The sequence below is a fragment of the Periplaneta americana genome, chromosome 3, assembly GCF_040183065.1.
Source record: "Periplaneta americana isolate PAMFEO1 chromosome 3, P.americana_PAMFEO1_priV1, whole genome shotgun sequence".
NCBI classification, from domain to species: domain Eukaryota; kingdom Metazoa; phylum Arthropoda; class Insecta; order Blattodea; family Blattidae; genus Periplaneta; species Periplaneta americana.
The window spans coordinates 174,877,925-174,900,267 of record NC_091119.1 but is presented as its reverse complement, the minus strand read 5'-3'; the positions used below and the strand labels follow the sequence as shown (position 1 = coordinate 174,900,267).

General features: G+C 33.6%; 1 protein-coding gene across 1 annotated transcript in view; it reads left to right on the top strand.

Annotated features, from left to right (window-relative positions):
- Positions 1-22,343, top strand: part of LOC138696839 (phospholipase A1-like) — a 44,387-nt gene that overhangs the window by 5,731 nt on the left and 16,313 nt on the right. Inside the window, exons 2-5 of the mRNA XM_069822285.1 lie at positions 13,516-13,642; positions 16,064-16,226; positions 20,871-20,965; positions 21,833-21,960. Coding sequence (XP_069678386.1) covers positions 13,516-13,642; positions 16,064-16,226; positions 20,871-20,965; positions 21,833-21,960 — 513 coding nt within the window. The remainder of the gene's footprint in view (positions 1-13,515; positions 13,643-16,063; positions 16,227-20,870; positions 20,966-21,832; positions 21,961-22,343) is intronic.

The following is a 22,343-nucleotide window of genomic DNA, read 5'->3' as shown; positions in this document are numbered from 1 at the left end:
ATTCACTTCTCCTTCTCTTCGAAATCTTGAACTCTTCTATTCCTTCGTACCTGTCGTCTCGCTTCACTTACCTTTCTTCCCACCACAATCTGAACACACGCTCTCGCCATGAAACAATACTAATACCATCCCATCGCACCTCCTCATATTCATCCTCTTTCTCAATAGCCCTGCCAAGACTCTGGAATTCGTTACCTGCTAGCATCAGGGACTGTCGAAATAAAATTCAATTCAAACGCAAACTTACTAGGCAGTTGGTCAGTAATTGAGACTCGTTCAGACATGGTTTCTTGTAAATAGTTCTCTTAATCTATCACAAAATATTTCAATATCCGGTAATTTCATCACTATAGATTTTTGTTATTGTAGGTTTAATTTGTAATTCAGTAAATACAAAAATATTCTTTGTTCTTAACTTCTATGATAAAATGTCTAGCTTTCATTAATCAGGTAATCTTGTCGTACTTTAATTTTTATTGTAATTGTAATTGTAAATTTAATATTATCTGTAATTTTATTGTTCATATTATAGTTGTAATCCCTTGGTAGAGGGGCAGAGAAGGCCTAACGGCCTTATCTCTACCAGGTTAAATAAATAAATAAATAAATAAATAAACACTATATAAATACTACTATTTTTGTTATTTAAAATCGAAATTTAATTTATGTTTTTCAAGTTTAATTTAACTGAATTTATTTTGTGCCAGTCAACATTTGTTTAACATTTATTTTCATAATTTAATTTATAAAGTAACATATATAATATACCTTAGTAAATTAATATAATATTTTATCAGAAATACTGTATATTTTCAGAACTATATTTACCTAGGTGAAAGTGGAAATTTATTAGTGTTTGTTTTTTAAATTACATTTTGATTCCTCATTATTGAATATACACTTTCAACACTATTATATATTCACTCATGAACTGTTAAGTAGTTTAAATAAATAAATAAATAAATAAATAAATAAATAAATAAATAAATAAATAAATAAATAAATAAATAAATAAATAAATAAATAAATAAATAAATAAATAAATAAATAAATAAATAAATAAATAAATAAATAAATAAATAAATAAATAAATAAACAAACTAGGATTCAGAGGGTGACGCAAATAACATCGAAACTAGTCAATCAGGTTACAAAACAGCAAAATTTATAGCTAATGTTAACACAATGAAGTCGTTATTTACTTATTCAAGTAACTTAATATTACATCAGTGTTAAATTTTGATTCTGAATTAAATTTTTTCCAGATATTGTCAATGATTTCATTTTGGAAGGAGGTCTAGATATTGCATTCTATTTTATTGCTAAATACTACAATACAAAATCAATAGCCACAGAATAAACTTAGTGCACACTCGTCTGAGGAAGATCGAATTGGAAAATTTAATTTAGTTTGCGTATTACTTTCTGTGGTTTGAGAATAAGGTGTTTAGGAAAATATTTGGGGCTAAGAGGGATGAAGTTACAGAGGAATGGAGGATGTTACACAACACAGACTGCACACATTGTATTCTGCACCTGACATAATTAGGAACATTAAATCCAGACGTTTGAGATGAGCAGGGCATGTAGCGTATGGGCGAATACAGAAATGCATATAGAGTGTTAGTTGGGAGACTGGAGGGAAAAAGACCTTTGGGGAGGCCGAGACGTAGATGAGAAGATAATATTAAAATGGATTTGAGGGAGGTGGGATATGATGATAGAGAATGGATTAATCTTGCACATGATAGGGACCGATGGCGGGCTTATATGAGGGCGATAATGAACCTGCTATTTGTAAATAAGTAACCAGTATATTCCATTCTAGTATTCCTTAAAGAGAGAAAGAAAGATTTCGTTATCTCAAGAAATGATGTTCAAGAAAAATGTATGTTATTATCGTAAACGAGGATTTTTTTGGGCTAATCCTGACTAAAAGATATACGAACTTTAAGGGTGCTATGCATAGACATTTCGCTAGCCCGCGCTACGAGCGTGCTAAACTAGCCCCGGCTATGAACTGATTACTTGTACAGGATTCATATCATATCATATCATTAACACTAGTTTATGAATACGAAAAACGTTAGTTCGCTTATCATCCATCGGAAGCCCGCACTAAGAATGTCTATGAATATGGCCCTAAAAGTGTAATTTATCAACAGAGATATAGAATATTTTCTTCGATATCAAGAAGAATTAAACTGCATTTAGAATCGATATAGGCTAACACAATAAAATATTATATAAATGCTTCGATTTCGATCAGTAAACTTAAAATAAATCTCCGTGGTTCTAACACGGAAGAATGTTTCATCTCAACCTATTTTTTGTTGAATAACAAAGAAGCGTACTGCGAAATAAAAAAATCTACATCAATTAGAATAAGAGATAAGAGACAACGAATTTTGAAACGCAGATGTTAAAGCTAAATGCAAATTGGTAGTCTTTGAGTGTGTTCTCATTGGGAACAAACAACACGGAAAATTATAAAGTCAAAATGAAGGAAGAAAGGTCCTTGCAATGTTATACACTACAGCTTAAACCCTAAGGGCTACACTTTAATTATTTCTATGTATATAAACTGTGGTATCTGATGTAATTAAGAAGAAGATCCTTTTGAAGTCACCTCTAGCATTGTCGTTACAAGCTCAAAACGTGATCTTACTTAATTTACGCTGAAACAGAAGTAACACGTAACTAATTCTGAACAGATGAACACAATATAGCTATAATTATTGTAACCACGCCTAATAGATATTCTCAATTATATATTAGGGGAGAAGTGGGTACAGTGAGACAGGGAGAACAGTGAGACATTTTTTATTAGATGGTAAATTTTGATGTTAGATTAGATTTAGATTTAGATTGGATTTATTTATTTAACCTGGTAGAGATAAGGCCGTCAGGCCTTCTCTGCCCCTCTACCAAGGGATTACAACTATAACATGAACAATAAGATTACAATTAATATTAAATCTACAATTACAATTACAATAAAAATTAAAGTACGACAAGAATACCTGATTAATGAAAGCTAGACATTTTATCATAGAAGTTAAGAACAAAGAATATTTTTGTATTTACTAAATTACAAATTAAACCTACAATAACAAAATTCTATAGTGATGAAATTACCGGATATTGAGATATTTTGTGGTAGATTAAAATAACTATTTACAAGAAACCATGTCTGAACGAGTCTCAATTACTGACCAAGTGCCTAGTAAGTTTGCGTTTGAATTCAATTTTATTTCGACAGTCCCTGATGCTAGCAGGTAACGAATTCCAGAGTCTTGGCAGGGCTATTGTGAAAGAGGATGAGTATGAGGAGGTGCGATGGGATGGTATTGTTAGTATTGTTTCATGGCGAGAGCGTGTGTTCAGATTGTGGTGGGAAGAAAGGTAAGTGAAGCGAGACGACAGGTACGAAGGAATAGAAGAGTTCAAGATTTCGAAGAGAAAGAGAAGTGAATGTAAATTTCTTTTCTTATCTAGTTTAAGCCAACCTATTGCTTCCAGGGATGGGGTAATATGATCATATTTACGAACATTGCTTACAAAACGTACACACAAATTATGAGCACGTTGAAGTTTCATTTTGTTGTCGCTGGTAAGGTCAGTCAGTAAAATGTCAGCATAGTCAAAATAGGGAAATACAAGGGTCTGCACAAGGGACTTTTTTAAGCAAGAGGGAAGATGAACATTTATCCTTTTTAGCACATGAATAATAGAATATACTTTTCTGCAGGTTTCTGTGATTTGCATGTCCCAGTTGAGATTATTATCCATGTGAATGCCAAGATTTTTTACCGAAGAACTGAAAGGGATATGCACTGTACTTACTTTAACGGGGGAAATGTCGAGGTGCTTTACAGCGTCGGTTTGCCGTTTGTGTCCTAATATGATTGCTTGTGTCTTTCCAGGATTGATATTAAGATGGAATTTCTTTGTCCATGTCACAATCGAGTCAATGTCTTTGTTCAATTTATCTATAGCGTCATTTATTCGATCTAAGCGGGAAGAGATGTAGCATTGAAGGTCGTCAGCATACAAGTGATAGTTACAATGCCTTACATGAGATGTAATATCACTGACATATATTGTGAACAACAATGGTCCGAGTACCGAACCCTGTGGTATACCTGATGTTATGTTAAGCCAGGAAGAGCTTCGATTCCCGGATACAACACATTGTTGTCTTTCCCGTAAGTAGGATTCGAACCAACTCACAGCAGTCTCTGACAAATGCAGATTTCTCAATTTATGGGTAAGCAGGTCGAAATTTACAGAATTGAAAGCTTTGCTAAGGTCAAGAAGTGTTAGTATTGTTACTTTATTAGAGTCGATTGCTTCACGAATGTCTTCTGTCACTTTAAGTAGAGCAGTGCTTGTGTTGTGTCCAGCTCTGAAACCTGACTGATACTTGTCGAATAGTTTGTGTTCGTTCATGTAGTTAGTAATTTGTCTGTGTACGATTCTTTCCAGTGCTTTTGATATGGCTGGCAGGATACTGATTGGTCTATAGTCGTTCGGGTCGGTTGTTGAGATGTTGGTAACAGTGGAGTTGTATGTTGCATGAGTAAAGTAACAGTATTTTCATACTCGATTTGATTCTAGTTATAAAGGTGAGTGATAAAAAAATAATTCGTAATTTTTCACTCTAGAAGCAAAATTTTGGCTTGTGTTTAATGAAGGTTATATTGGATATACAAATGGAATAGAAATATGAATGTTTTGTTACCTAATACTATGGTATTTGAGGTTATTTTGGCAAAGTTTCGTCTTTCTTGTTTTGATTTTGAAGTGATGGCGCCATTTTTAAACGAACTATGCGCATAGGGAACAGTGAGACATGCCATTGAAGGGTACACCGACACGTCTCACCGTCCCCATGTACCAATGATTTGCAAAAACAAACTGTAATTATATTACATTTACCGGTAACTAACATTAAAAATGAACATACTAGTAACCAATTTAGGAACTATAGCTTAAAATAATAGATACATTACATTTTAATGGTTTCTTAAATGAAAAATTATTCACAAAATTTAAGAATATTTTAAAAAATAATAAAGAATTAAATTAAATTCTTATAGTTATAAGCTTTGTTGTCACCAAAAATTCATTTCATTTTTTCGGAAAAGTTTGAAATGCCCAAGTGTTCCAGATGTTTTTTCAATGGTTTCGAAGTCAGACATCAAAATTATTCTAAATAAGCCTACAGAACATGACAAGATAAAGAGACAGGTAGCTTTCCTTTCTTTTGAAATAAATGTAAATCATTTCAATGACCGTTAATAGACACTGTGGTGTCTCACTGTACCTTCCTGGATGGGAACAGTAAGACATATGCATTTTTTTGACAAATACGTATTGTATATTATGTCCTTTATCTATTAACATTTTTGTTTATGTATTATTGTACTCCATGTTTTAATTTCTATTTCTATTTCACTTGATTTTTAAAATACTTGCATTATCACTTGCATACATATGTCTTAATATTTTGTGTCTCACTGTACCCACTACTCTCCTACTAACAAAGTTGGGAAGTGCTTTTTACAAAATGGAGTAAAAGTTTGAAAAACGAACAGAGCGAGTTTTTCAATTTTCGAGATTTTATAATGCACTTCACAAAAATGTATTGTATAACATTTTTTGCACGACCGCATTTTCAATAGCATGACGTTTCGCCTCCAGACATGTTATCAACGTGGAGGCGCTCATATCGAACACATAATTATCATAATCTATCCTATGATGTGGGACTTATCGGACATCCTGTAGACATGAGCCATATACGTCAAACGTAAACAACAGGAAGCGACAGTACTGATATTTTTATTTATTTATTTTTTTTTTTCCATATCTTAGTCGACAATTATGCGCCAAAGGGTATCTAACATATTATTCCTTAACTATCCAGAACATACATATCTTGTCTGTAAGTACATTCGAAAGAGGGAATGTTTTCGTATTTTAATCTTCACGTTATCAAGGGAGGAAGTGACGTCCTTCAACTGTGAGGAAAGACCTTTCCTGATTATCAGTAAAATAAGTTTACAGTTTTCCATTACGCTATCCAACAACTGAAATAGTACTTTTGTTTTATAGCTTTATCTTTGTCATGTTTATGTGGAGGAAGCATATAAATGACGCATGAAACTTTCAAACACATATCATTTGCCTGAATAATGAATGTGGTATATTTAAATGAAATATATGGTTTCCAAAAAGTAATAATAATAATAATAATAATAATAATAATAATAATAATAATAATAATAGGTAGTAGTAGTACTAGTAGGTAGTAGTAGTAGTAGTAGTAGTAGTAGTAGTAGGTAATAATATTATAAGTTGTAGGTAGTAGTAGTAGTAGTAGTAGTAGTAGTAGTAGTAGTAGGTAGTATAGTAGGAGTAAGTGTCGTAGTAGTAGTAGTAGTAGTAGTAGTAGTAGTAGTAGGTAGTAATAGTAGGTGGTAGTTGTAGTAGTAGCTAGTAATAGTAGGTGGTAGTAGTAATAGTAGTAGTAGTAGTAGTAGTAGGTGGTAGTATTAATAGTCTAGTAGTAGTAGTAGGTGGTAGTATTAATAGTCTAGTAGTAGTAGTAGGTGGTAGTATTAATAGTCTAGTAGTAGTAGTAATAGTAAGTAGTAGTGGTAGTAGTAGGTAGTATAGGCCTAGTAGTAGTAGTAGTAGTAGTAGTAGGTAGTATAGTAGGAGTAAGTGTCGTAGTAGTAGTAGTAGTAGTAGTAGTAGTAGGTAGTAATAGTAGGTGGTAGTTGTAGTAGTAGCTAGTAATAGTAGGTGGTAGTAGTAATAGTAGTAGTAGTAGTAGTAGTAGGTGGTAGTATTAATAGTCTAGTAGTAGTAGTAGGTGGTAGTATTAATAGTCTAGTAGTAGTAGTAATAGTAAGTAGTAGTGGTAGTAGTAGGTAGTGTAGGCCTAGTAGTAGTAGGTGGTAGTAGTAGTAGGTAGTAATAGTAGGTAGAATGTAGTAGTAGTAGGTAGTATAGTAGGAGTAGGTGGTATTAGTAGTAGGTAGTAATAATAGGTAGTAAGTAGTAGTAGGTAGTAATAGATAGTATAGCAGTAGTAGTAGCAGTAGGTAGTAATAGTAGGTAGTAATGGTAGTAGTAGGTAGCATAGTAGGAGTAAGTGTTGTAGTAGTAGTAGTAGGTAGTAATAGTGGGTAGTAGTAGGTAATATAGTAGTAGTAGTAGTAGGAAGAAATAGTAGGTGGTAGTTGTAGTAGTAGGTAGTAACAGTAGGTAGTAGTAGGTAGTAATAGTAGTAGTAGTAGTAGTAGGTGGTAGTATTAGTAGTCTAGTAGTAGTAATAAGTAGTAGTGGTAGTAGTAGGTAGTATAGGCCTAGTAGTAGGTGGTAGTAGTAGTAGTAGGTAGTAATAGTAGGTAGTATGTAGTAGTAGTGGTAGTAGTAGTAGTAGGTAGTAATAGTAGGTAGTATGTAGTAGTAGTAGGTAGTAATAGTAGGTAGTAGTAGGTAGTATAGTAGGAGTAAGTAGTAGTAGTAGGTAGTATGTAGTAGTAGGTAGTATAGTAGGAGTAGGTGTAGTAGTAGGTGGTAATAGTAGATAGTATAGTAGTAGGAGGTAGCAGTAGTAGTAGTAGGTAGTAATAGTAGGTAGTAGTGGTAGTAGTAGATAGTATAGGAGTAGGTGTCGTAGTAGTAGTAATAGTAGTAGTAGTAGTAGGTAGTATAGTAGTAGTAGGTGGTAGTAGTAGGTAGTAATAGTAGGTAGTATTGTAGGAGTAGTTGTAGTAGTACTAGTAGTAGGAGGTAGTATAGTAGTAGCAGGTGGTAGTAGTAGGAGGTAGTATAGTAGCAGTAGGTGGCGGTAGTAGGTAGTAATAGTAGGTATTAGTAGCAGTAGTTGGTAGTAGTAATAGGTAGTAGTAGTAGGTAGTATAGTAGTAGTAGTAGTATAAGGTAGTATAGTAGTAGTAGGTGGTGGTAGTATAGTAGTAGTAGGTGGTGGTAGTAGTAGTAAGTAGTAATAGTAGTAGTAGGTAGTAGTAGTATTAGTAGTAGTAGTAGGAGGTAGTATAGTAGCAGTAGGTGGCGGTAGTAGGTAGTAGTAGCAGTAGTTGATAGTAGTAATAGATAGTAGTAGTAGGTAGTATAGTAGTAGTAGGTGGTGGTAGTAGTAGTAGTAGTAGTAGTAGTAGTAGTAGTAGTAAGTAGTAATAGTGGTAGTAGGTAGTAGTATTAGTAGTAGTAGTAGGAGGTAGTATAGTAGCAGTAGGTGGCGGTAGTATAGTAGTAGGTAGTAATAGTAGGTAGTAGTAGCAGTAGTAGGTAGTATAGTAATAGGTAGCAATAGTAGGTAGTAGTAGGTAGTGTAGTAGTAGTAGGTAGTCTAGTAGTAGTAGTAGACGGTGGTGGTGGTAGTAGTAGTAGTAGTAATAGTAGTAGTAGTAGGTAGTATAGTAGTAGTAGGTGGTGGTAGTAGTAGTAGTAATAGTATTAGTAGTAGTAGTAGTAAGTAATAGTGATGTTTGTGGTTACAAATGTTATCCAGAGACAAAATTTAACGTGGGCAAGAAATGTAAAACAATTTTTAACATTTGCCTGAAATCTTTTGTACAAGGACAGGATTCTTTTACCTCCAGTAAATCAACAAGACGGGGACAAGTTTTCCTAAATTTATACAAGATAGCCAATTAATATTTTCTACAGCAATTCTAATATACAATGACGATGATAAATGACCTGGTATTGTAAGTGTAGGTCTAAATTTGACTACACCTTGTTGAAGTGACTTCAGTCTTATCACAGGAACATTATGCTTACCACCTGAGTGGGAGTTCGCCTTTTGAGAGCTTTATCTGTTTGGTAAACTACCTTTCTTGAAATGTTTTACTCCTGTTCTAATATAACAATTTATCTTTTGACGTGAAACGCCTACTTTACTCGACCTACGAGAAGATAAAAATTGTAATGTTTTGACATGAAAGTTTTACTCTGACGTCGCTCGCGGTACACGGAAAAAGAAGTTTAAGACGAATTTAGTGCCTCGTGATTTTCTACGCGTCCGTCTCGCTGCATTCTCTATTTAATGTTCCTCAAAGTTCTCCACACGTGGCAGATACTAGGTTAGGTTCTTCTTCGGACTTTGCTCTTCAAAATTCTCTTAAGTTCCTTGAAAGTGGTGAAAAATGGAATGAGCAAGTGACCAACTGGTGTGGAGGTCACATAAATTCTCCCTCACAGTCCCAAATTTCCTTTCAAAGACAAGCGAAAGCGTACCTTTTAATATTGTTATTTCTTTCCAATTCTCTTCCTTTTATTGCTTCATTACGTCATTCCACACGGTACGTCTTGCTCCATTATGTAATTATTAGATAGAGTGTACTAATCCTGCCTGTGATACCGTTAATTTAATACTTACATTCTTAAGTAGGTTATCCCCTTGAAAATTTTCTTATTTTCCATCAACGGAAGTGTAAAGAACAGAGTGAGACTAGTGTCCAACAGATTTGAACTCACACACACTTCCTCTCAGCCCCAATTTGTCACAAGGACGAGTGATCGCGAACTTTTAAAATGTTTCTCCTTCCACTTCCTCTTAATTAATCAATTAATTAATACGTCCTTACATTATTATCGCCGCGCTCTCATGGTTAACATTCGGCAGGTCTTTGAGCGGCCTCGTGCATAACATTCGGCAGGTCTTTGAAATTTAATTGCATTATTGTTTTCAATTTCTTATGTCGCCGCTCCAATCACTCGCCACAATTTCAATATTGCAACCAATAAGCTGCTTCCATTATTAAATGACACCTACTTGTCTGATCCACGTGGACTAAAACCGAGGTTGCAATGTCTTGTGCTGAGGACGAACATTAAGGTATGTGATTAAAAATTATTATTAAGAGTTATTATTAAGAGTTAAGAATGTCAACGTACTCATATGAAATAATAATAATAATAATAATAATAATAATAATAATAATAATAATAATAATAATAATAATAATTATTATTATAGCCATTTAGCAATATAACAAACTAATGCTTATTTTTATCGAGGAAGTAGACGCGACAACGTGACGCTTAGAGTGAAACCTACAGAGCAACAATCGGTCGGCAAAATTATGTTTTAAAAGCACGCCGCACGTTATTGTATGATGTCGACATGTTAATTATGAGGCTGCAGCGATAATAATCCACGTGGACTAAAACCGAGGTTGCAATGTCTTGTGCTGAGGACGAACATTAAGGTATGCGATTAAAAATTATTATTAAAGAGTTATTATTGAGAGTTATGAATGTCAACGTACTCGTATATGAAACAATAATAATAATAATAATAATAATAATAATAATAATAATAATAATAATAATAATAATAACAATAATAATAATAATAATAATAATAATAATAATAATGAGAATAATGAGTACAATGAGAATGAGAATAATAATAATAATAATAATGAGAATAATGAGCACAATGAGAATGAGAATGAGAATAATAATAATAATAATAATAATAATAATAATAATAATAATAATAATAATGAGAATAATGAGCACAATGAGAATGAGAATGAGAATAATAATAATAATAATAATAATGAGAATAATGAGCACAATGAGAATGAGAATGAGAATAATAATAATAATAATAATAATAATAATAATAATAATAATAATAATGATGAGAATAATGAGCACAATGAGAATGAGAATGAGAATGAGAATAATAATAATAATAATAATAATAATAATAATAATAATAATAATAATAATAATCAGGGAAAGGATTTATATGTAAATACATATTTACTTATAAAGCTAATATAATTTCTATTTTGCATTATCTTTATGTTTCACAATGTGTAGGGTTGAAAAATCCTACTTTTATTTTCCATATTTTTCCATATTTTAGAGTTTAGTACATATTTTCGTTAATTTCCATATATTTTCCATATTTCATATAAAACAGTCCATATTATATTAGGTTTAACAATAAAACAAAACAAAATTCCATTAACTTTTAAAAATACATTTCAACAATAGAGATTTAAACACATGTTCAGTAATCCCTTTAACATCAGAGTTATTTGAAAATTAGCAGTCCTATCAACAATGGGAAAGTAAGTTACAAAACTGTATTAATTTAATTTAAAATTTTTAACAGACTTCAGTTGTGCAGCTCAACAGTTAAATGCCAGTCAGAGTACACATAGGTTCAGTTTTGTAAATCATACTATAAAGACGGTAAATATGCCAAAAGTACGTCATTCAGTCAATTTAAAATCAAAACTAACAAGTTACATTTCAGAATTTAAAGAAGATGGTTTATCAACTGACAATAAAATATTATTTTGTAATTTGTGTCAATGTGCAGTATCATCTACACAAAAGTTCCTGGTGCAACAACACATTACAACTAGTAAACATCAGGCCAACAAACAACTAAATTCCAAGCAGAGACAATTGTTTTTAACACAACCAACAACATCGAATGTAAGATCTGAGTTTAACATCGACCTGTGCCGTTCTCTCATCTCTGCTGATATTCCTCTCTACAAACTAAAGAATAAGGTCTTCAGGGAATTCCTTGAAAAATATACTCAACATACAATCCCGGATGAGTCAACACTTAGGAAGACGTATGCTCCATCCATCTACGATGAGACAATACAGAAGATAAGAGATGAAATTAAAGATAGTTCAATTTGGGTTTCCATTGATGAGACTCCCGACAAAGAAGGTAGACTTGTTGGTAATGTAGTTATCGGTTTGTTAAGTGAACAATATTCTGAACGAATTCTTTTACATTGTGATGTTCTAGAAAAGTGCAATAACAAAACTATAGTTAAACTGTTCAACGAAGCTATGGGTATCCTGTGGCCAAAGGGTATTATGTACGATAATGTGTTATTCTTTATTAGCGATGCTGCCCCTTATATGGTCAAAGCTGGACAAGCATTATCTGTTGTATATCCTAAATTGACTCATTTTACTTGTGTGGCGCATGCATTTCATCGTGTGGCAGAAGTGGTCAGAGACAATTTCCCTAAAGTAGATTTGTTGATTTCATCAGTGAAAAAAGTATTTCTCAAAGCTCCCAGTAGAGTTAACGTGTTGAAAGAAATGTACCCTGAAATTCCATTGCCACCAAAGCCAATTTTAACTAGATGGGGTACATGGCTAGAAGCAGTTGAATATTATGCCGAACATATAGACTCTATTAACAATGTTCTCCTTGCATTGGACTCTGAAGATGCAGTCTCAATTGATACTGCGAAAACAGTTACCTGTGACATAAGTGTGAAGAATGACTTAGCTCACATTCAGCATACATTTTCATGCATCATAAAAACGCTCAAAAGTCTCCAAAATAGGCACCTTTCACTATCTGAAAGTTTTGAAATTATAAATAGTACTGTGGAACAACTGAATCGTGGTAGAGGTAAAGTTGCAGATGCAGTAAGAGCTAAGGTGGACACTGTACTTTCAAAAAACCCTGGATATGAAGAACTACAAAAGGTTGTTGCTGTGATGAGTGGTGAATCAACAGTGAAGATTAACTTGGACTTATCCCCAGCAGACATTGTGAAATTGAATTATGTACCAGTTACTTCTTGTGACGTCGAACGCTCTTTTAGTCAGTATAAATCTATCCTCAGAGACAATAGAAGAAGATTCACTTTTCAGCACTTGAAAGAAATGTTTGTAACCTATTGTTATGGTAACAGACAATAAAAATTGTGTTTTGTTGAAACTACATTGGAAGATAAGGTACGTCCATTATATTTTTTGTTTAGTTTGATTAAAATGTACCAATATTTAACGTACATAGTCATTTTTTATAATTTTAAGTCCATATTTAATTCCATATTTTGGTAAAAATCCATATTTAATTCCATATTTTGGTAAAAATAACTACATATATATTTACATATTTCATATATTTTTAGTCCATATAAATCCGTTCCCTGATAATAATAATAATAATAATAATAATAATAATAATAATGAGAATAATAATAATAATAATAATAATAATAATAATAATAATGAGAATAATGAGCACAATGAGAATGAGAATGAGAATAATAATAATAATAATAATAATAATAATAATAATAGCCATTTAACAATATAACAAACTAGTGCTTATTCTTATCGAGGAAGTAGACGTGACAACGTGACGCTTAGAGTGAAACCTACAGAGCAAAAATCGGTCGGCAAAATTATGTTTTAAAAGCACACCGCACGTTATTGTATGATGTAAAGTCTGTATGTATGTAAAGTATGAGGCCGTGGCGATAATACCCTAAGAATTAAATACCAAGCATAAAGATGTTTCACATGTTTCACGCAATCCAAGGAAATTCATAAACATATTTGAAAGTTGTGACAGGAATGTGTGGAAAAAAATCTGCAGCGAAACTTACGGGTGTATATGTACCGAAACTGATTTTATTAATGGTAATGAGACTTAATGCATATGAATTTCTTGTTTCACAGCTGCACAGAGCCGTGAAGTATGCTGCGGGGATCTTGGTTGCTTCTCTCCAATTGCGACTGGAAGACGTATATTTACAACTCCGAAATGTCCGCCAGATTTGTCTGTTACATTTTATTTCTACAGGAGGTTTGTAGAACATTTCTAGAGTTACATTGAAATATTTAGACCAAAAATTGTTACGGGCAAACTCTGCACGTACCTTGCAGATACAGTACGATTATTTCCTTGATGTCCCGCGCAAACAGAAGAAATATCGACATACAGTAGGCCTACATAGTAAATAAGTTGCTGAAAATCCTGTCTACTTGCACGTACGCATTCCTAATAGATTGGTAAAATATAGCAGTTTACAGATCTAAATTCACTGTTTGAAAATTTATACTATCTTTACTTTCATAAATAACCTATATTAAACAACTATTCCAGTGGCGATTCCTCCATGAAGGATATGAGGATGATTGTTTAATTTCGTGCCTCTGAGGACAGGAAACATTTTAATTGCAGATTTTGATTTTTAATGCTCGATGTAATTATTTTCTTCAAACTTCCACTTTCTGTCGCGAGTTGTCGCCACTGCACATCTAAGACCTAATACTTGTTTTTTTTTTTTTTTTTTTTTTTTTTAAGATGGGACATGACAGGAGCGTTGAGATCGGAAAAACAACTGAATGTCACATAGCGTGGTAGGCCTATTGCTATGGTAACAACGGTTGAGTTGCCAAACTTTCCGTTTTCACATGGCGAGTGCTTATACTCTCTTGGCGACATTTATTGTGCACACAATATTAGCATTGGTACGATTTGTGTTTGATTCTCTGTCGAGTTTTGTATTGTTTTCTTACCTTTGCGTCAATTGTCAATGAATGTTTTAAAGTCAGCCATCTTAACGTTAATTCTAGCTTCCATCAGCTGGCAGTATGGTAGTCCATATTGGCAACATAGCACTGTAGTGCCAAGCTCGGCCGCTTAACTGTCATGTCCCATCTTAAAAAAAACAAGTATAGGGATACTTTCCGAGGAACCAACCAAATATCTTACAGCAAACGGTTTTTTTCTAGCAGTGAAGTTATGGACAGAGTTGAGTGCGTGCGGAGGGTGGAGTATGACTTGACTTTAACCGCGTTTGAGGATGTGACCGTATATCCTAATACTAAGACTCTTCTTTCTGGATGGTGGTGTGGAAACCCTGTCAGAGATCACAATACGAATTTTCAAGTACCCTTGTAGCCTCCTTAAATGCAGTTCATTGGTCATTTTAAAAGAACAGAATAAACGAAATGATGAATAATTAAAAATGATATAATAAAAAATAAAATGAATAAACACCAAAATTACATAAAAATAAATAAAATAAGCTATAATAAAACACAAGAATTAACAGAATTTTCAGATGACAGACTGCCGAAAGAATATCTGAAGTTGCATTTGATCATTTAGAAGAATTTAACTGTAGCAAGAAATTAATTGCGCATGCTCTATTATTATTATTATTATTATTATTATTATTATTATTATTATTATTATTATTATTATTATTATTATTTGTCTTGGTCATCAGTCGTCGATCTCATATCCTACAAACAAGAAATATGAGTTGCCACTGGACTAATTCATTTCCGTAATTTTTAAACGTCTACTTTTTATTATTTTAGTAGTCTTTTTCTTGAGTTATACTTGCCTGCCTATTTTAGCAAAAATTAATGCCTGAACTTCCGGGATTTATTAACAAGTATACGGGGACGTATTACAGAGATTTTGCAACCTTGGAATAATATATTGAGTTCATGTTTTTGAAAATCTAAAACATATAATTTTTAAAACCAAATAAATGATCGGTATTAACCCAGTAACTATCTAACACCGTTAAAACATATAAACCAAATACCTACGTGACCGGTATTACCCCATTGCATGAGGTAACACCTATCAATAAATTAAGCTTAACATCTTATATTTGAACCTCAAAAATTTCAAACCAGACCTTTAGATGCGTAAAGCTTTATTGAATGTATATTGTATTTATTTAAGGAAAAGTCTTATTTATGTGGTCATGTACACCATTGGGAGACAAAAAATCTATTTCTTATTTTTTATTCCGTTAAATTAACTTCTGCATTTAATGAAAAAACTTAAAATATTACCAATACTTTTTCACTTATGATCATAAATAATGAAGACTTGTCACTCAACAATACACATCTTCAGAAGTTTGTCGGTCATTTCCCGTGACTTACATTTTTTGAAACCGTTTCCCTCATAACTCGTACAGTTTTTCTTTTTTAATAATTTAATGCAATTTTGCAAGCATGTATATTTTATAGAGAACAAAATTGATCTTTATATTTTAAGAGGCTATTATTAAGAAACACAAAACATTATTTGTATTCCTCCACATTACAGTACCCGCACTCGACGAGAGCCTCGCTGGACGATAGCATAAACGCCGCGGGCTCATCTCTCTCTGTGAACATTAACTGTCATTTAATAAATATTTATATCTACATTCTACAGTCAATTCTTCAGGATTGTTTGACTCTTGTTTTACAGGAGTGAGTCTTCGAAGCCCTACTTGACAGTGAGATGGCCGGATATAAAACTTGATGAATCTCAGCTTGACGTCAGTAAACCTATTATGATATTCATTCACGACCATGCCGGTTCAGCTAATTGCAGTTTGGTACAAAACTTAACAGATGCTTATTTGAAGAAGGCAAGTACATTCTCAATTTTCAAATTGTTATTAATGAATTTTTACTAATATAAAAGTTTCTATTATGCAAAATTTATCTGAGTATCACTTGAGAACAATTGTTACAAAAATTACAGCATTGCCACTTACAGAAGTTGCGTCGATGTCACCAACAATGAATTTGTTGGTTAAAGAGCTTCATTTGTTTATTCATGGCCAAGGTTATGTTTCTGCTTAATCACAAGGAATGCGCAACCTATGCTTATTACGTTAGCGGATCCAATCTCATTTGTTTTTATATTTTGAGAGGTAATGCGCATTGCAGCATTTTCTGAAAAAAAAAAAAAAAACATCCATCGTCTCTTTATATAGGCACTCCTATAATAACGATGACGTAGAAATTTTATTAATAATACATGAAAAATATTTTTTGATCCTTTTTTATTTCAGCGATTTATGTACACCGTGTTCCGCTTATAAGTATAACAAAAGAAATAGCTATAACTTCTGAATTAATACAAGTATATAGTTGAAACCAACTGCTACAAAGAATGAAAACTGGGAATTTTTGTTACCTTATGTTCCATAAACCTCAACATGGCTTCCATTGGTGGCACGGGAAATATCCAACCGGTATTCAACCTCGACCCAAGTGTTATGAAGCATCTGTGGTGTAACATTGTTGACAGCAGCATAAATTCTTTCTTGTAAGTCTGCCAAATCACGTACTGGCGTCCTGTAGACTTGGTCCTTAACAAACCCCCACAGGAAAAAATCAGGTGGTGTTAGATCTGGTGATCTGGCAGGCCATGTGATGTACGGTGATCCTCTTCCGATCCATCTTGCAGGGAATTGTTCGTCTAAGAATGTGCGAACCATGTTGGCAAAGTGTGGTGGAGCCCCATCTTGCTGGAAAATTGCTCCATCTAGGAGTTGTGGCACAGCATACAGTTGCAACATATCCAGGTACGTGTTTGCAGTGACTGTCTTTTCAGCAAAGAAATAGGGACCAATGATTCTGTCACGCATGATCCCACACCAAACATTCCATTTAGGGGAATCCCGTTGGTGTTCAATTACTACACTTGGATTTTCCGACCCCCAGATGCGACAATTGTGTCGGTTTACTTTTCCACTGACGTGGAAGGTTGCCTCATCTGAGAAACAGACTCGAGTTAGAAATGTGTCGTCATCGTCCACTTTATCCAACATTGTTTCTGCAAAGCGTTTTCGTTCCAGTTTATCATTCGGCGTAATCATCTGATGAAGTTGCAGCTTGTACGCTCGCAAACGCAATCTTTTATGGAGCACTGTATGCACTGTTGTTGGTGGGATGTTCAACTGCACACTAGCCTGTCGAATGGATTTCCGCGGGCTTCTCTGAAATGCCTCGCGAATGCGTTCGACATTTTCGTCAGACACTTTACGCTTGGAATGTTTACCTGCATTAGACAACAAACTTCCTGTTTCTCTGAGCTGCCTATCCCATTTCATTATTGAGACGTACGTCGGTACAGCTTCCCTCGGTCTAAGATTGTACTGACGGCGAAACAAGCGCTGTACACGAATTATGGATCTATGTTCTGCTAATGACAGCACACAAAAGGCTTTCTGCTGTGGCGTCCACATGCTGACTGACTAAAGATACGATACGAATTCTCTTATTTAATCTGCGCATGCGTGAGTCTTCTAAAAATAAGTAACAACAATGGATTAAAACTTCCCAATTTCCTCTTTACAATGGTACCAATCTTAACCCATTTGCATGCATTGTTATGAAATTATAATTATTTCTTTTATTATACTTATAAGCGGAACACGGTGTATTTATGCAAGGGGGACCGTCTTAAAAACAGTTGTTATAGATCTGTGATTTCGGTATCAGATGAACTTGAAAAAGATTCGGGTAAAACGTTTTTTACGTGTATAAGCTTAACGAAATATTAAACTTAATATTAATTTGAAGGGACATGGGAGAAAAATAGCATATTATGGTACAAGGTCCATTCATTCAGTGATCTGTCCAAGGCAGGTCTTTCACTGCAAACTCAACTTTCTCCTATCGTTCCTATTTTTTGCCTTCCTCTTTGTTTCCTCATATGATCCATATACGAGTATCTTAATATCGTTTATCATCTGATATCTTCTTCTGCCTCGAACCCTTCTTCCATTCAAAATTCCTTCCAGTGCATCCTTCAGTAGGCAGTTTTCTTCTCAGCCAGTGACCCAACCAATTCCTTTTACTGTTCCTGATCAGTTTCAGCATCATTCTTTCTTCATCCATTCTTGTCAACACAGCTTCATTTCTTATTCTGTCTGTCCACTTCACACGTTCCATTCTTCTCCAGACCCACATTTCAAATGCTTCTATTCGCTTTTATTCACTTCGTCGTAATGTCCATGTTTCTGCCCTCATACAATGCCACACTCCATACAAAGTACTTCATTAATCTCTTCCTTAGTTCTCTTTCCAGTGTTCCGCAGAAAATGCTTCGTTTTCTATTTTTATATTTGGGAATTTTTTTTTTTCAAAATATTTTCGAGATTGGATACCTCTCTCTCAAAATTCATGAATTCATTTTAGCGGTTAAGAATAAAGACTCGCATCGACGACATGTCGGTTTGGAACAGAATCCTACTGAATTACATCTTGAAAATTCCACCAGACATATAACATTGCTTTGGGACCGAACCGATTTTGTTTAACAAAGACTTTGGTAGGCTGACAAGTTTCAAGCTACTATTTTGAGGTGTCAAGGTTGCGATAGACAATTCTCCTGGTAAATCTATCATCCATAGGATCAAGAATAAGCTGACGATAGATGTCCACTTTGCGTTGAGCCTGTTCAGGTGTCAATTCATAAGGTACAGATCTCTGTATTATTTTCTAATCGTCTTAATGTGACGATGTATTGTATTTTTTGAAGCACCAAGTTCTACGAGTAATCTTTTATGTATTTTTTTTTCCAAAACTTGGCTTGTATTGTTGAAGCCTATATGAGGACGTGGTTTACTACATATCATCTAGTTTATTACCGACCGTTCAAGATTATTCATCCTAGAGATGGGAACTATATATCAGTTTTTACGAAATACCGATATTTTCGTTTCGATATAGCGATATATCGGTATCGAAATTTTGATTCAATATATCGTAAAATATATCTGTTTTCTCATAAATTATCGTTTTTTTTGTGGAATTATTATCATTATCAACAACAACGAAATCCACACTAGACAACTTCGATAATTCCCGAGAGATGGCGCTAATGAAGGCGGACAGTTACATAATTGTGCAACTTCACTCAATACCCTTGTTCTAATTGGCTGGACTTCAATTCGAATTCAAACAATTTAATATGCAGCACCAAATTCAAAATGTAGCGTATGTGAACGTGAGTTTGACGGGAGGTTTATCTACTACTGTTTTAATATTGTTATTAATGTTCTCTAAGGTAAGAGCAACTCCCACCCTGAAAGGGAATCGTCTGACCTCAAAACGGGTACCAAAACTTTTATTTCTATATTCTGAAATAGAAAGGGAAGCAAGGATTTAATACCGATGTGACATTTGTTTACGGCTAGGATTTCTATGCACAACCTAGTACTGTATTCTTATTACATCTTTTAGTGCATAAAAATTCTATCCCTATCATCATCATCATCATCATCATCATCATCATCATCATCATCATCATCATCATCATCATCATCATCATCATCATCATCATCATCATCATCGTTTGTAATGTTGGAGTGTAACAATAACTTGCAATGGGAACTTACTATAGAAGGATTATATCAATTCAACTGTGAAGTTTGTTAAAACTTGTTACATTCTAAGTACGGTTTACTTATTTAAAAATAATACAAGTTCTGTTTACTTACATTTAAAAATGATTACGTTCTTAGGTAGAAAAGAGCATTGTGTGTCCTGGATTGAATCCTATATAAAATTAAAATAATTGAATCGTGTTCCAATATCAAATATTCAGCCACGTAGATTTCACTTAACTCTTTCCCACTATTTCACTTAAGCTCACCTTACCTCCACAAAATTTTGATTTAGTTTAAGACCTACATCATATGGTAAGCTATTGACAATGTATTGTTTTCTGTTACAATTTTACATTTATGCTTTTGACTGTTATGTTAATTTCAACGGTAAAAACTAATATTAAAATTTAAGTAGGCCTAATTTTATTGTGATACCGTAAATGTATACCTGAAAAAGCAATTTGCTTACGGAATAGCGATATATTGATAATCGTTCGATATATCATATATTTTCTGCAATATATATAGGTTAAACGAGCGTTGAGCGGATTCTGCCGATTTTGGAATAGACACCGACGCACTCAGGTTAGGTTAGGTTAGTTTAGGCTTTTATTATCCCGTCAAGATGAAGGTGAAAGCGATTGAGTGTGATTTTTTGTTTTCTATGTTGGCAGTTCAAGTACGTCGGTGTCTATTCCAAAATCGGCGGAATCCGCTCAACGCTCGTTTAACCTATATATATATATATATATATATATATATATATATATATATATATATATATATCGGTATTTAATTAATTTCCTCCACCACTAATTCATCCTACTATTGTTTAAATTGTTAGTCACAAAGTGTGTAGTACTATTGTATTACTTTTTCTTGTTCCAGGTCGACTCTACTGTGATTATTGTGGATTACGATTCCTCTGGTTCTTACCAACAAAGCGTGGCAAATTCTAGAGTTGTTGCAGCACAAATTTCTCGGTTTGTATCGTATAACAATAAATAGGCTTTTCTTCATTTGACGAAGTAAAGTAAGAGATATTCTGACTGGAAACATTCGTTTCAACACATTTACAAAAATATACTTGTATATTTTTAGCATTCCTGATAACGTATAAAATCGACAAGTGCTTAGTTTTACTCTGCTGCACTACACAGAACCACGTATTGGTACTATAATACAATGAGAATTCTAGAAAAACAAGTGGGATGCTAGTAAAGCCATGGCACTGGGCTTAAGAGATATTTTTAAAACTTTAGTGCTATTTTTTTGAAGTTCATAAATGAATTTTTGTAGAACTTCTAAATCTGAAAGGATAACTTGGTCATAAGCAAATAAAAGTTACGGATAATTTTCGTTTTATCAAACTTAGAAGAAACATTGATTATAATTTAGCAAATCGTGGTAGGAGCAACTACAGTTGCATCTACGACACAGAATAATACTAAGAACTGAAGTCAGCAGCAGAGACGGGGATCAAGACTAGAGGCTGAAGATTACAGAAATACGGTTATTATCGGCGAGAGGATGCAATAAAAGTTCACCGTAAAAAAAGACATGACTAAAGCAAAAGAATGAAAGCATAATTTTATGGATTAAAACCTATAAAGTTCAGTGACTACAACGTTAGAAAAGAATGAAAGAGATCAGGTATATAAAATGATTTTAATAAAATATCTTCATCGATGAACCACATTTGTTTTAAAGAATGTATTTCTTAGCTCCATTAAATCACAAACACAATCTTTTAATCATGAAGCCGAAACAGGCATATCTCAAAAGCTAAATAAATTAACTGTAGTTGACGATGTGGTAATTATCGTATCTAACAACGAAATTATTTTCAGATTTATACAAAACCTAACTTCCAATCTGAATGCAATGCCAGATGTGTTCCACTTAATTGGTTTTGGTATCGGGGCACAAATTGCAGGATACACGGGGAGAGCTGTACCTGGAATTGGAAGGTTCACAGGTACGTATAGTAATATAAGGCTGTAAGGAGTATAAGTGCCATTATTTTAACTGATGATTATTCATGTTATAAGGAACAAAAATGTCCTCACAATTTTTTTCTAATTGCAATATTTAACTAATCATTAAAGTTTACAATATTAGGCGTTTGGACACGTTGTTGGATGGGGAGGAGAGGGTTTACAGGTATTCAGTACAGCTGAAGCGGGGACAGACGTGCCGATACAAAACAGATGCTCTGTTCCAATGCAGAGGCGGACCAGACCAACTGTTGTTTACATAAAACGCGCAGCAAATACAAACTTTCAATCTCATTAATAGAACACTGGCAAATTTCCATTCTATTTAACAATATTGCTCCATTTTTTTATTGTTACTTACTTA